Source organism: Dipodomys ordii, unplaced genomic scaffold (assembly GCF_000151885.1).
Source record: "Dipodomys ordii isolate 6190 unplaced genomic scaffold, Dord_2.0 Scaffold9, whole genome shotgun sequence".
NCBI lineage: Eukaryota > Metazoa > Chordata > Mammalia > Rodentia > Heteromyidae > Dipodomys > Dipodomys ordii.
This window is the reverse complement of record NW_012267225.1, coordinates 19,307,860-19,322,672: the sequence shown is the minus strand read 5'-3', so window position 1 is coordinate 19,322,672 and position 14,813 is coordinate 19,307,860. Positions and strand designations below refer to the sequence as shown.

At 40.7% G+C, this 14,813-nt stretch overlaps 1 protein-coding gene across 1 annotated transcript in view; it reads right to left on the bottom strand.

Annotated features, from left to right (window-relative positions):
- Positions 1-3,557: 3,557 nt before the first annotated feature.
- Rgs20 (regulator of G-protein signaling 20) overlaps positions 3,558-14,813 on the bottom strand; it is a 98,506-nt gene continuing 87,250 nt past the window's right edge. The window contains 3 exon segments of the mRNA XM_013009287.1: positions 3,558-3,916; positions 8,574-8,808; positions 14,482-14,556. Of these exon segments, the coding sequence (XP_012864741.1) occupies positions 3,728-3,916; positions 8,574-8,808; positions 14,482-14,556 (499 nt within the window). The 3' untranslated portion in view covers positions 3,558-3,727.

The following is a 14,813-nucleotide window of genomic DNA, read 5'->3' as shown; positions in this document are numbered from 1 at the left end:
GCAACTTTATTGAGAAGGTTCCTACACTGACCGGCCAGGGCCGCAGCACAGGCTCGGGAGCTGATACTGCGACCTAAAAAAGACCTTCTTGTTACATAAATTTCCTTTTGTTTCTATTTTGCTGAGAATTTTTATCATGAAATAATGTTGAATTTTGAAAAATGTTCTTTTGCATTTATGTTGATGACCATACGATTTTTATTAATTCCTTGTTCTTGTAGTGCTAAGGATGGAACATAGGGCCTTATGCATGCTAAAGAAGCACTCTACCAGTGAGCTGTATCTACAGCCCTCTAACTCACCTTTTTTTTTTTGGTCTGGTCGTGGGGCCTGAACTCTGGGCCTGGGCGCTGTCCCTCAGCTCTTCAGCTTAAGGATAACGCTCTATCACTTGAGTCCAGGGCCTCATGCATGCAAAGCAAGTGCTCTACCACTGAGCCACCTTCCCAGCCCTAACTCATCTTTTAATGTGGTATATCACATTGTTTAGCTATGAATACATTTCAGGGAAAATCCCATTTGGTCATGCATATGGTCCTTTCAATGTACTGTTGGATTCTGCTAGTGTTCATCTTGGATATTGGCCTGTACTTTATTCAGATTACACAATTCACCATAGACATTTATTTATTTTTGGTGCAGGTACTAGGGCTTGAACTCAGGGCCAGGGCATTATACCTGAGCTTTGTTATATTCAAGGCTACTGTATTACCACTTGAGTCACATCTCCACTTCCAGCCCTTTTTTTTTTTTTTTGGTGCTTAATTGGAGATAATAATCTCATGGACTTCCCTACTGGCATTGGCTTCAAAGTGAGATCTTCAGATTTCAGCCTCCTTAGTAGCTAGAATTATAGGCCTGAGACACCAGTGCCCAGCTACCACAGACAATTTTTGTTCTTGCTACGGATTAAACCCAGGGTCTTGTGCAAGCAAGCATTCTATCAATGAACTACACCCTTAGTCCCTCAGCCTTGACACTTTTTATTACACACTTCAAGAAAGAGTATGGGTGGTTTAGTTTCAAGTTCAGTAATCAATGGAAAACAAGTTTCACTGACTTGTGTACGGCAATACTACTGTCTTTACTTAGGAAGGATGATTTTTTTTTTTTTTACAAATGTTTATTCTGTATTGAATTCAGTGAGGAAAACTTGGCTGCCTGGGTCTTTACAAATCCTGAGAGTGGAGTAGGTTTGTTGAAGTCTGTTCTTCCCATCAGCTCTTAAAACTGGTTTCCATTATATTCATTAAAGTCATTACTGGAAGGAGTGCTCTTCCTGGCTCTGGTTTTGCATCTGTGTGTGCATGGGCTTACTCTAGCTATGTAGTTCTGTTTCCTAGAAATTAGCATTACAGAGTGGACTTATGATTTGGAATAGAAACAGTGTGTGTGTGTATGTACATGCCGGTCCTGAAGAGTGAACTCAGCCAGGGTCCTGTCCTTTAGACTTTTTGCTCAGCTTGACTTATGACTTGTGTGTATATGTGTGTGTGTGTGTGTGTGTGTGTGCGCGTGTGTGCGTGCTTAATTTGAGATCACAGTCTCATGGTCTTTCCTGCCCTGGCTGGCTTTGAACTATGATCCTCAGATCTCAGCCTCCTGAGTAGCTAGGATTATATATGTGAACCACCAGTGCTCAACGTAATTTTTGCTTTATAGAACCTTTTTTCCTCTTCCCATCCCTTCCCATCTCCCCTGCCCTCCCCCTCCCCTTTCCCCCCCTTTATAGAACATTCTTTAGTTCTACAAATATTGGATTAATATTTCATTTAAACTGGATGTTAAATGTAAAATGATGGGTCACATGTTTTTTCAGTGTCATTGGTGTTTACAGTATAGTGGGAAAGACTGATGTAAGCATAATGCATAAGCACCGAGATGATGAAATACTTGTCCAGGATATTCCTGAAACACTAAGGAAAAGCATCCAGAACAGCATGTTGGGCATGACTTAGGTAAGAAAGCCTTCTTAGATCAGGAACTAGTGAGGTAAATCTTAAGGGAAGGGGAGGAGATAAGTGGGTAAAGAATTGCATCATATGGAACAGATTTGAGGTTGCAGGAAGTATGAACCAAGTTCTCATGAGCATTCATGAAGGTGTGAGTGGTTACCACACCCACCTTGTTTGTTGAGGTAAAGTTTCTTTTTTTCCTTTCAATGTCTATTTAGCCTAGGCTGGCCTTCAACTTGAACATCTGCCTTCTAGATGCTCAGATTACAGGTGTTCACAGCCATACTGGACTGCTTACAGTGTCTTCTCAAGGAGGCAAGATACATGCTGATCTTTACATATTCTAAAGCTACTGGTGGTAGAGGGGATTAGGGATACATGTTCATCATGAAGCAGGAGGTAAGAAGGTTTAATGAGAAGAGAGGCAGTTTATGTTTGGCGCTTGAGCTGAATAATGGGGATAGCAGGGATTGAAGGTCCAGATAGGACACATGGCTAGACTCTGTAAAGTTGGAGAGCCGAAGCATGGCACAGGACTGGCCACTTTAAAATTTATTTCTAACTCCTGTGAGATGTCCAGATTTTGTATCTTCCCTGTTCCCTGTGGACCTAAGAGTCTTCAGGATGGTCTACAAACCATTGAAGTTACTCCATTTGCCTATGATTAAAAGCAATGAGATCTTAAAACTACATACTAGTCTAAGAACTAAAGTGTATGTTATACATCTTCCTAATTAATCTTATATTTCCCAGATTTTCACATATGAAGAAAACAAAACAAAAAATTGCAATAAAACTCTTGTGCTTTATTTTTATTTCTCTTGACCATAAAGATGGAAATAGGCTTTTTGAAAGTTTTGTGAACTTGATAAAGTTGTGAACTTAAAAAATTTATACTTTAGGGGCTGGGAAGGTGGCTCAGTGTTAGAGCACTTGCCTTGCATGCATGAGGCCCTGGTTTCGATTCCTCAGCACCACATGAGCAAAAATTAAAAAGCTGGAAGGGGCGCTGTGGCTCAAGTGGTAGAGCGCTAGCCTTGAGCTGAAGAGCTGAGGGACAGCGCCCAGGCCCAGAGTTCAGGCCCCACGACCGGACCCCCCCCCAAAAAATTATACTTTAGGTTGGCCAATTCAGATTAATAATAGTAACTTTTTTTCAGCAAGAGCATTTTCTACATACTTTTTCTCTTACCAAACATTGGAGTGGGATTCACTTAAGAGCACAGCTTTATGTTAGCCATGGGTGCACATGCACACACAGACGTCTACGTGCATACACATTCTGTAAGATAGAAAGCATATTACCAATTTTACAGGTCCAATCACGTCCTCATAAAATGTAAATTTGGGTCCTGTCATAGCACTGATAAGTGAAGTATTCAGACCAAGATTGTTAGAAGAGAAGAACTGCTGAATGTCCTTTCTTTGTGGTAATCCACTGCTGATCTCATGCAAATCAACCTGATTCCCATTTTCTTAGGTGAGTCTTCATGGGATTTCCAATGACACCTTTGCCATCAAGAACAAGTAATATAAATATACTATCTTTCTAAAGCAGCCATTCCCTCCTTTTTCTTCCCTCTCAAAATTCTCACTAAGATGTGCAGTTTCCACTGTGGACAGACAGCTGTCTTTTGCAGCAAAGAGGGAAGCTTGTTATTAAAATAGCCCAAGTATTACTCCAGCTGAAAAGAGTACTACTTCTACATTCCCTGTGCTACACGTAGTCCATGAGTTCTTGTTTTATTAATCATAAATAAAGTTGAGATCACCTACGCTTCAGCTGACTTCTCAGCTAAAGACTGAAGCAAATCCTTATAGAGAGTAGAGTTCATGAATCGAGGATACGAGTCTCTATGCATTAGGGTGTAAATCTGGAGCTGCGCATCATCAAATATATGCGAGGATGGCTCCCCAATATTTCTGTTGATGACTTCTCTTACTCGTGAATCCAGGCTGACCTGTCAATAGAAAACGAGTTATAGCCCATACTTTTTTGGTAAACCCATCCCAAACTCTCAGCTTGTTTTCCCTTAAAAGAAAAAAAATCAATGCTGGAAAGGAAATGTTCTCATTGCCTTACTCATGTAACTGTAACCCCTCTGTACAGTATCTTTACAATAAAAAATATTTTTTTAAAAAAACCAACCAAACAAAGTCATCTAAAAACTCAAACTGCCAAAAGAGAAACTAAAGCACCTAATGAGCGGGGATTCTGGGACTTAAGTGGAACCAGGAGTCCCTTGAGGGCTTGTTAGGCAGATTGCTGGGCTCTACCCAAGAGTTCTGACTCAGATCTTCTGGGTAGGAGCCAGACCTTTTATTTCTCACAAGTTCTAAGTGGTGCTGAAGAGGATCACGCTGCTTTGGAAAACTACAACATTGTTTTGCTTCTCTAAAATGAGTGTATGATGTCCTTTGAAGGAAAAACTTAGCATGCATGGCCTTATCCACTTGCTAATTTCCTAGTAATACAAATACTAAACTCAGAATACTGCCAGCTTCCGCCCAGCTAGAACTTGGGCACAGGTTTCTGGGAACCAGGCCCAAATCATAGGGTCTGAGAGCAAGTGAAGCATGGTTTTCAATACCAGCTCTGTCCCTTTAGAGTTGTGGGGCCCAGGGCAAGGTAAATATTGTAGTATTCATGTTATACATGAATTCTTACTAATGAACTCATAAATTGCAGGGTAGTTTATAAATTTCTGGTGAGGGTTTAATGAGAATTTACTTGAAGTGCTTGGGATACATCAAACCTCAAGGCAACGTCAGCTATTAGTCTTCTGATTTTTTGCTTATCCCAGACATTACTGTCATAGATGGGCAAATTACTGGGCTCAGACTTTTCTACAAGGACACCAAACAAACAAGAGTCAAGGCCAAAGCTGCTAAATGAATTCCATAGCTTTCCCTCTGAGTGAAAAGCTCAACTGAATAATTTTTTCACCAGCATGCCATTGTAGTTCTAATGCCATGAAATGCATATGCTACAGATACAGAACTGAAAATACAATCAACTAAGCCATTCATTTTTTTTTACATGTAGAATACAGTGATACAGCAAACCCAAGATATTGGAAACACTCCTAGCCACACCACCCAACTGGGTGGTCCTGCTTATCTTTCATTGTCCTCTGACTATGAGTCAGTCACAAAGTTCTGGTCTTACCCTTTTTTAAATTTTTTTTTTTTTTTGCCAGTTCTGGGCCTTAAACTCAGGGCCTGGGCATTGTCCTTGAGCTGCTTTTGCTTAAGGCCAGCACTCTACCACTTGAGCCACAGTGGCACTTCCATCTTTTTCTGTTTATGTGGTACTGAGGAATTGAACCTAGGGTTTCAAGCAGGCTAGGCAAACACTCTACCACTAAGCTACATTCCCAGCCCCAACTTTTATTTTTATTTTATTAGCTGTAGAAGAGAGTTTCCATATATGCACATAATGTGTCTAGATCAGACTCACTCCTTCCTTCTTTCTTCATCTCCTTCCCACTATTCAAACTAATTTCAGTAAGTTGCATAGTTCTATTTTCACATGTGCACATAAAGTATTTTGACTCATCCTCCTTCACCTTCTCTTGTGGCCTGTGCCCCTCCCCTTGGTACCTACATTCCACACATGATATGTTTCTCCTCCCTAATATTGATTATTAGTAAAGTTCCTGTTAATTGTTCAAGAGTTCCACCATGGCATCTCACATACATATTCTAAACTTCATTAAGACTGGTCCTACCTCTTTACCACATCTAACCTGCTCCATCATTATGGAGGCCAGTCATTATTTGCTGCTGGGTTTGTGTAGCATCTACCTAACTGGTCTAGAGCCAATGCTCGTGGTTCAAAGCCAGCCTGGATAAGAAAGTTTGTGAGACTTGGCTTTTTTTCCCCCTACCAGCCCTGGAACTGGAACTCTGGACCTGGGCACTGTCTCTGAGCTCCTTTTAGCTCAAGGCTAGTGCTTCTAACACTTGAGCCATAGTGCTACTTCCAGCCTTTTCTCTGATTAACTGGAGGAACAGCACCTATGCCTTGTATTCAAGCCTCAGGATACACACGCACACACACACACATACACACACACACACACACACACACACACACAGAGTTGTTTTGAAGCACTGGGATTTAAAGAAAGAAGGAGATAGCACTGTCTTGTTTTAATCCCTTGTCTGTCCTGCCTGAAGAAATCTACTTAGTCTTCAGGTCTTGGTGTAAATGTCACTCCCACCCTGAAGGAGGCCAAGCAGCCTTTCTTGTACCTGCCACTGAGCCTTCTGTGGTAGCACACCTCACTAAACAAGTCCCACCCTAGGTTAGAGGATTGCAATCAGGGAGCCCTGCAATGGGGGAAAAGTTCACTTTGTAAAAAACACTAAAAACGATTCTAGTTCATAAACAGATAAAGCACAAATAGAACCTTTTTTTTTAATATAACCTCCCATGGAATCTGTCCTTGCAAGTGTTCTGTGGAGACAGCTCAACCAAGGCCACTGGGTAATATGTTCATAAATGAAAACAGAAGATTTTGAAAACTCCATCTTTGGTGTCCCTCCTCACTATATTGAAAGTATGTCTTCCCTGCCAGTCCTACAAATCCACCTCAAACCCACCCTGCCCCTGTCTAGTTTTTCTTCTGTTACCTTTTTTTTTTTTATCATGTTAGACATAGAGGACTGAATTCCTCTTCTAACCATCCACTGCCTCTTTTCTCCCAATCCATCTTTCTTTTAGAACTCTAGATTTGAGCATATAAACAGTCTAAAATCCTACAGCCTCACATGCTCAAACTCAGAAAAACCTCAGCATGGCCTCTATACCTCAGATCAATCCTTTTCTAAGTTTGGTACAGTTGCCTGCCACAGCCCTAATAGTTTGGGGATCACCCTACATTTGAGGCCTAAAAAACTGCTTCTACTTCACCATTCATAATAATACAGTACTGCTTCGGGTACTGTCCTCTGGGAATTGTTTCATCTCCTTTGGTTTCTGAATATGTCCTTTGCATTGGTTGATCTTCACCCTCACTGGGTATCTTGCCTTCATTCTTATCACCCCACTGGAGATAGCTCTCTCCACCAACCCTTCTTGGCTGTTGGCCTACTTCTCTGTGAGCTGCTTGACAAGAGAGGCTCTACTTTATGAACTTCCATTCTGAGAAATCACATGGTAGGAGAGAACAAATGACTTTAAAATTAGAGCTACAACACACCCAATAATGAGAATAACACCACCTTTTACATTTTACATAACACAACTTCTTACATTTTACATACGTAAGATTTTACATTTGAAAAAACTTAAACTCTCAGAGGTGGAAACCTGGCCATTCTCACCCCTTGGGCATTTTTTTTTCTCATATAAGAAAGGAGAACAGTTGGGCACCACTGGCTCATGCCTGCAACCTAGCTGCTCAGGAGGCTGAGATTTGAAGATCATGGTTCAGAGACATCCTGGGCAGGAAAGCCTCTGAAGTTCTGACCTCCAATTAACCACCAAAAAGCAGGATACGATGCTATGGCTCATGTGGTACACAAGGCTCAGGGATAGTGTTGAAGCCCTGAGTTAAAGCCCCAGAACAGGCACAAAAAAAAAAAAAAAAAACGAAAGAAAGAAAGGAGGCCATGGGGAAATCTCTGAATCAGTGTGCTAAAAATGGTGTGATAAAAAACAAAACAAAACATACCTGTAAAAAACAACTTAGCTCAGAGTGAGGAACCAAGAAATGTCCATATAGCTTTGTTTTGTTTTGGTCTGTCATGGGGCTTGACCTCAGGGCCTGGGCTCTTTCCCTCAGCTCTTCTGCTCAAGGCTAGAGTTCTACCACTTTGAGTCACAGCTCTACTTCCGGTTTTCTGGTGGATAAGCATCTCATGACTTTCCTGCCTGGGCTGGCTTTGAACCTCGATTCTCAGATCTCAGCCTCCTGAGTAATTAAGATTACAGGCACAAGCTACCAGCACCCCTGCTGACTATAATTTTTTATAATATTTTTAAGTAGTACTAAAAGTGGGAATGGATGTAGCTTGGTGGTGGAGAACTTGTCTAGCACTTATGTGGCCCTAGACTCATCTGCATCATTATAAAAAATCAAAATCAGTACCAGTATTAAAATTGTATAGCTAGATACTCATGAGTCATGCCTGAGATCCTACAACTCAGGAGGCTGAGATCTGAGGAATGCAGTGTAAGCCAGCCCAGGCAGGAAAGTCCATGAGAATCTTATCTTCAATTAACCAATAAAAAGCTGGAAGTGAAGAGGTGGTTCAAATGGTAGAGGCTTAGCTTTGAGAGCAAAAGCTAGGTTACAGTGCCTAGGCTCTAGGCCCTATGACTGGCACATAAAAACAAAAGGAAATAGATAAAATAAAGTGTATAAACCTTCTCCTGAACTAGACAAGCTGATGAAAATTATGATTACTTATTCCAGAAAAAGATGCACAAAATCCTTCATATTTTTCTGGAGTCTCTTGGCACCCATTTGTGGGAGCACATCAAGGGCTATGGGGCAGACTCGTTGCTCTGTTTTAGAGCAACCCTAACTATACAAGGAGAACACAAGCAGATATGGAAGGGGAAACTTTACCAAGGGCTCCTGGGAGAGACCTTTTGTAGGCACCAACCTCTTTAGGAGAAAGAATAGAAATATAGTCTTCATATATTATCCTTGCTTTCTCCTCAATAATGCTTTTATTAGCTTCCTTTTTCAGTTCTTCACAGGCCAGCCAGAAAAGCATATTTTCTTCACTGAATTCTGTTCGGAGGAATTCCCGGAAAGCATTTCTTCCCGCTGGAGTGATCATGAGGTTGTCAAATGACTGAGCCCAGGCGCTGACTTCTTCCAGGGTAGGAGTGGGACTGAGGGGGGGGCCAAAAAAGGAGGACAAAAGGAAGCTGTTATTGGTAGTTCATTTGAGCTTTAAACTAGAAAAAAAATCTTTCTTCTCATTAAAAAAAAAAGTATACATTTTGGAAAGGAAAGTAGTTTTCATTCCATTAAACCATTGGCAAAAAAAGAAAAAGCACATGAGTACAGTACTCCTAATGGCTCAGCTGGGTTGCCCAGCTACTACCACATATATAACATCAGGACACATCTGGCAGTACTTCTAAATTATAGGTGAAAATTTCTACAACTACCTGACTCCCCTAAATACCCTAGTTCTACAACGGAACAAAGTCAGACTAAATCACTAAACCTCCAGAACAATATCTAATACTTAAAAAATATGGTGTAACATTTAAGAAAATAGGGAAGACAATATGTAATAGAAATGCAAGTTAGGAAGGATGAAAACAAAATGAACCATTTACTTAAGAATTGGAGCATTACGCACAAAAGTTCACTTGTTATTGTGTGTGTGTATGTGTGTGAGAGAGACAGAGACAGAGACACAGAGAGAAATAGAGAGAGAGAGAGCGTGCCAGACCTGGGACTTAAACTCAGGGCCTAGGCACTGTCCCTGAGCATTTTTGCTCCAAGCTTGTATACTATCACTTGAGCTATAGCTTTACTTCCTATACGTGTCACTTCTACATGCTACCTCACTGCCCGATCCCCAAGGGAACTATCTAACTAAACTTTTAGACTTAACATCTTGTTTTGCTTCTATTTTTTTCTACACTGAGCCAGGTGCAGTGGGGTGTACTCTGTAATCTCAGATATTCAGAGGCAGAGATTGGGAGGATTGAGGTTAGAGGTAGCCCAGGCTAAATGATAACCAGAGCCTATCTCAATAAATAAGCAGGATGGAGGCATGTCTTAAGTGATGAAGCGCTTGCTTAGTTAAATAGGCTCTCACTTCAAACCCCAATACTGTAAAAATAGGGAGGGAGAGGGAGGGAATGAGGGAAGGAGAGAGAAAGAGAAAAGAGGGAAGGAAAGAGAGGGATGGAGAGAAGAAAAAGATAGGAAGGCAGGTAGGCAGGCACACAGGAAGAAAGGAAGGAAGGAAGTAAGAAAGGAAGAAGGAAAGACAAGGAAAAATGAATTTAAAAAAAAGAAAGAAAAGATTTCTTTAAACTGAGTAGTGGCTCAAACCTACAATTCTAGCTACTTGGGAAGCAGAGATGTTGGTTGTACCAGACCAAGCATAAAAGTATTTGAGGCTCCTACTCTATCTGTACCAATGGCTGGGTACAATGGCATATGCCAGTCATGCACAGCAATATGGGGATGCACGAAAAGAATAAAGTGAGACTCTACCTCAAAAACAAACAATTCTCCAAGGAGCTGGTAGTGGCTTTCAGGTTGTAAAGTGCCTATTTAAGTGTTAAATACTGAATTAAAGACACAGTATCTCTCTCTCTCTCTCGCTCCCTCTCTCTCTCTCTCTCTCTCTCACACACACACACTAAAAACAAGGGGATTGTGGTGACACACACATGCTTCTGATCCTAGCTATAGGGAAATAATAGGAGGATCACAATTCAAGCTAGTCTAAGTAAAAAGAACAACTATGCAAATCCAAGTACACCCACAAAAACAAAGAATTGTATTGAAATCATAAAAGCCTATTTAATAGTGATCCTTAATATCTCTCTTCAGTTACCGCCCCCCTGCCCCCATTTTGACATATGTTTGTGACTCTAAAGAATGAATTATTTAGGTTTTTTAAAAAATAATTTTAGGGCTGTGAAGTTGGCTTAGTGGTAGAGTGCTTGCCTCGCATGCATGAGGCCCTAGGTTCTATTCCTCAGCACTACATAAGCAGAAAAAAGTTGGAAGTGGTGCTGTGGCTCAAGTGATAGGGTGCTAGCCTTGAGCTGAATTGCTGAGGGACAGCACCCAGGCCCAGAGTTCAGCCCCCACGATTGACAAAAACAAATAAATAAATAAATAATGTTATTCTTATTGGTTTTTCTTAACTTTATAAAAATGGCTTATGCTATTTTATGTTCTGCAGCCTGCTTTGTTCACCCAAAAATTTCTCAGGTTCACCCATGTTGTTTTGTGAATAGAATCTGACACTCATTGTCTGTTCTACCTCATTGGGTTTTGTCATCAGTTACATCAGCATTTTGGGTGATTGGGTAGTTATGTCAAAGTCCTGTATTCTTGGAATGATCTATTTGTGGAATATTAGTGGAGCTAGCCTGCCTGAATACAATGTTTATTCTGTAGAAAGGTGTTATAGATTGCATTGTGCCCTTCCCCATGGAAGGGCTTGATGTAGTCCTCTCCCCGAATGTGACCCTATTTGGAAATGGAGGTCTTTGCAAACTTAACCAAATTAAGATGAGGTCTTGAGGTGAGTCCTAGTCTTGAATGCCTGATAAACTTATTAAATGGAGGAAGACTTGCCTACACAGGCACAGAGAGAAGTTGCTTTGGGGATGCAAGGGGAAGTTGCCTGGAGATGTATGTATAAGCCAATGACAGGCCAAGACTGTGGCAACCATCAGAAGCCAGGAGAGGTGAGGAAAGGCTCTGCCCTACAGCCATCAGTGTAGAGGAAGCTCTGCCTTGTTACCACCTTGATTTTCAACTTCAGCCTTAGAACCCTAAAACTGGATTTCTGTTGTTTTAAGTTACCCAGGTTTGGGTACTTGGTTATGGCTTTCCTAGCAAACTAATTAAGAAGGCTATGAATTGCTGATATAATGTCATATTTATGGAATGATTCTGACCTTTCTTCTAGAATGCTTTAGTAACTTCCACATACTTAGGAATGTGCTCTGGGTGTATTTATTATCAATGTTTGCTGTTGTAACTTGTTCCTGTTATTCTCATATTGTTTTTCTCTGCTAGGCATTACCTTTCCATTTCATCTCTCCATTGTTTTGTTGTGTCTTCCCTTTATTTTAGAACAATCACCACAGAGGATGCATAAGAATTAGGTTTTGCCTTGATCTTTTCCATTGTATTTGGTATTTTTCTTTTCTTTTCTGTTCTTCCTTTCCTTTCCTTTTCTTCTCTGCCTCCCTTCCTTCCTCTCTCCCTCTCTCCCTTCCTTCCATCCTTCCTTCCTTCTTTCCTTCCTTTCTTTCTTTCCTTCTTTCTTTCCTCCTTCCTTCCTTTCTTTCTTCCTTCGTACCTTCCTTCCTTCCTTCCTTCCTCCCTTCCTTTCTTTCTTTTCCCTTTTTTCTCTTCTCTTATTTTCTTTTCTTTCTTCTGTGCTTGAATTCAGGATTAGGAGTTGTCCTTTACTTGACTTTTTCAACATAGGCTGGTGTTCTGCCACTTGAGCTACAGCAATATTTACAACATTTTGGTGAGATAAGGGTCTCATGGGTGTTCCTGCCCATGCTGTCTTTGAACTAAAACCCTCAGATCTCAGCCTCTTAAGTAGCTACAAGCACCTATATGACTAAAAGTTCCATAGACCAGCTTTCTTTTTCCTTATTTTTTTTTAGTTTCTTATTTTGGAGGTCAGAAAGCATATTATATTTAATAATAATTCTAGGAATGTATTAAGATTCTTTATAATGCCAGTCTTTGTGGTGTACACCTGTAATCTCAGAACTAGAGCAGCTGAAGCAGAAGGATTGCTCAAGTTCCAGCCAGCCTGAGCCACTTAGCAGGACCCTATCTCAAAAATTCTGTTTGGAGGATTAGGTAGAAGTGAGGTCTTATGCAGGCAATCCACAGGCAAAAATATGAGACCTTATCTGAAAAAAGAGCTGGGGACATGTCTCAAGTGGTAGAATGCCTGCCTAGCAAGTGCAAAGCTTGTATTTAAACCCCAATCAGCCAATCAACCAATCAACCAAAAACAAAAACAAAAAAAACAAAACAACAAAAAAAACAGGCATAATAATGGTTAAGGGAAACCAGGCTCCAGTGGCTCAAACTTGTATTCATAACTGCTCAGAAGACTGAGATCTGAGGATGGAGCTTCAAAGCTAACTGGGGTAGAAAGTTGTAAGATTCTTATCTCCAATTAACAACAACAACAAAAAAGCCAGAACTGGGGCTATGATCCATTTGGTAGAGCACCAACCTTGATCAAAAAAGCTTAAGTATACCTGGTATGGGAGGCTCATGCCTGTAATCCTAGCTACTCAGAAGGCTGAGATCTGAAGATCACAGTTTGAAGCCAGAAGGAAAATCTGAGACTCTTTTTTTTTTTATAAAGATGCTGTACAGAGGGGTTACAGTTACATGAGTAAGGTAATGAGTACATTTCCTAACCAGCACTGATACCCCCTCCTTTGTTTTTTCCAAACTGTCCCTTCCCTCCCTACCTTCCCATCTCCTCCCTCCCCTCTACTCCCTACAGACTCTTATCTCCAACTAAATTACAGAAAAACCCAGAAGTGGTGGTAGAAGTGGTGATACTGTGGCTCAAGTGGTAGAGTGCTAGCCTTAAACAAAAAGAGCTCAGGACAGTGCCCAGACTGAGTTCAAGCATCAGGAATGACAAAGAAAGAAAGAGAGAGAGAGAGAGAGAGAGAGAGAAGGAAAGAAAGAAAAGAAAGGAGGGAGGGAGGGAGAAGGGAAGGAAGGAAGGAAGGAAGAGAGGGGGAAGGGGAGGGGGAGGGAAGGAAGGGAAGGGAAAAGCTAAGTAAGAATAAGAGCTCCTGAGTTCAAGCTCCAGTACCATTCCCACCCCAAAATACAAAGAGTAGTTAAGAGAAAGTAGGATACAAAATTTGGCATCAGAATAACTTATATATAGTTTCAAAATGTTTAAAAATTTTAAAACAAGCCAGGCACCTCTGGTTCACTTCTGTAATCTTAGCTGCTCAGGAAGCTGTAATTTGAGTATTATGGTTTGAAGCCAGTCCTGGCAGGAAAGTCCTTAAGACTTTTTTTTTTTTTCAGTCATGGGGCTTAAACTCTGGACCAGAGTGCTATACAGCAGCTCTTCAGCTCAAGGCTACTGGCCTACCACTTGCGCCACAGTGCCACTTCTGGTTTTCTGGTGGTTTATTGGAGATAAAAGTCTTATGGACTGTCCTACCCGGGGTTGGCTTTGAACTGTGATCCTCAGATCTCAGCCTCCTGATTATCTAGGATTACATTCATGAGCCACTGGCACCAGCTGCATTAAGACTCTCTTCTCCAATTAACCATGGGGGAAAAAAGCTGGAAGTGTAATATCTCAAGTTATAGAGTTCTAGCCTTGGGCAAAAAAGCTCAGAGGGCCTCGAATTTAATTCAAGAACTTAAGGAACTAAGGAAAATTAAATAAAAACAATACTTTAACAATTTAATATAGATTTACAATTAGAAATGGAATCACAAAACCTTTCTGAAGAACAAATATGTTTCATGATGGACTTTTATTTTAAAAGTGATTTACATAAAAATAAAATTACATCATTATAGTTTGTCAAGAATTTTCTATTTATATTTGTGATTAGCAAATTTCTCTCCCTGTTACACAATGAATTAAAAGAAGTTCTGCAGGGGGAAAATGTTATGTCATATTGAGATTTAATGCTACTAAATTGTAAAGAAATTGTGTATTTTACTGAAACATAATGCAATAAAACCCCCAAAATGCAACCCTTCTGAGAAACAAACAAAACTTGGAAAGGTTTGTATTTCTGTTAGTTTCCTGAGTTAAAAATGCGAGACTTTACCTTTCCTCACAGATTGGAAAGTCTGTCCTGACTTCATGGGAAGTTCCTGTGGGTCTCTGGTTTCTCACTGTGAGGCTGCAAGAAACAGACATTCAGTGTTAAGATCAGCTGCAGTCAAAACACGAATTTTCTTTACAAATACTTTAAAGAGAATCGCCAATCTTCAACTACTGTAGAATTTATCTTTCCCTTCTTTCCTTCTATTTCTTCCTTCCTTTTTCTTTCTTTCTTTTTTTTTTTTTTAGGTTTTTTTTGGGTCCGGTCGTGGGGCCTGAACTCTGGGCCTGGGCGCTGTCCCTCAGCTCTTCAGCTCAAGGCGAGCGCTCTACCAC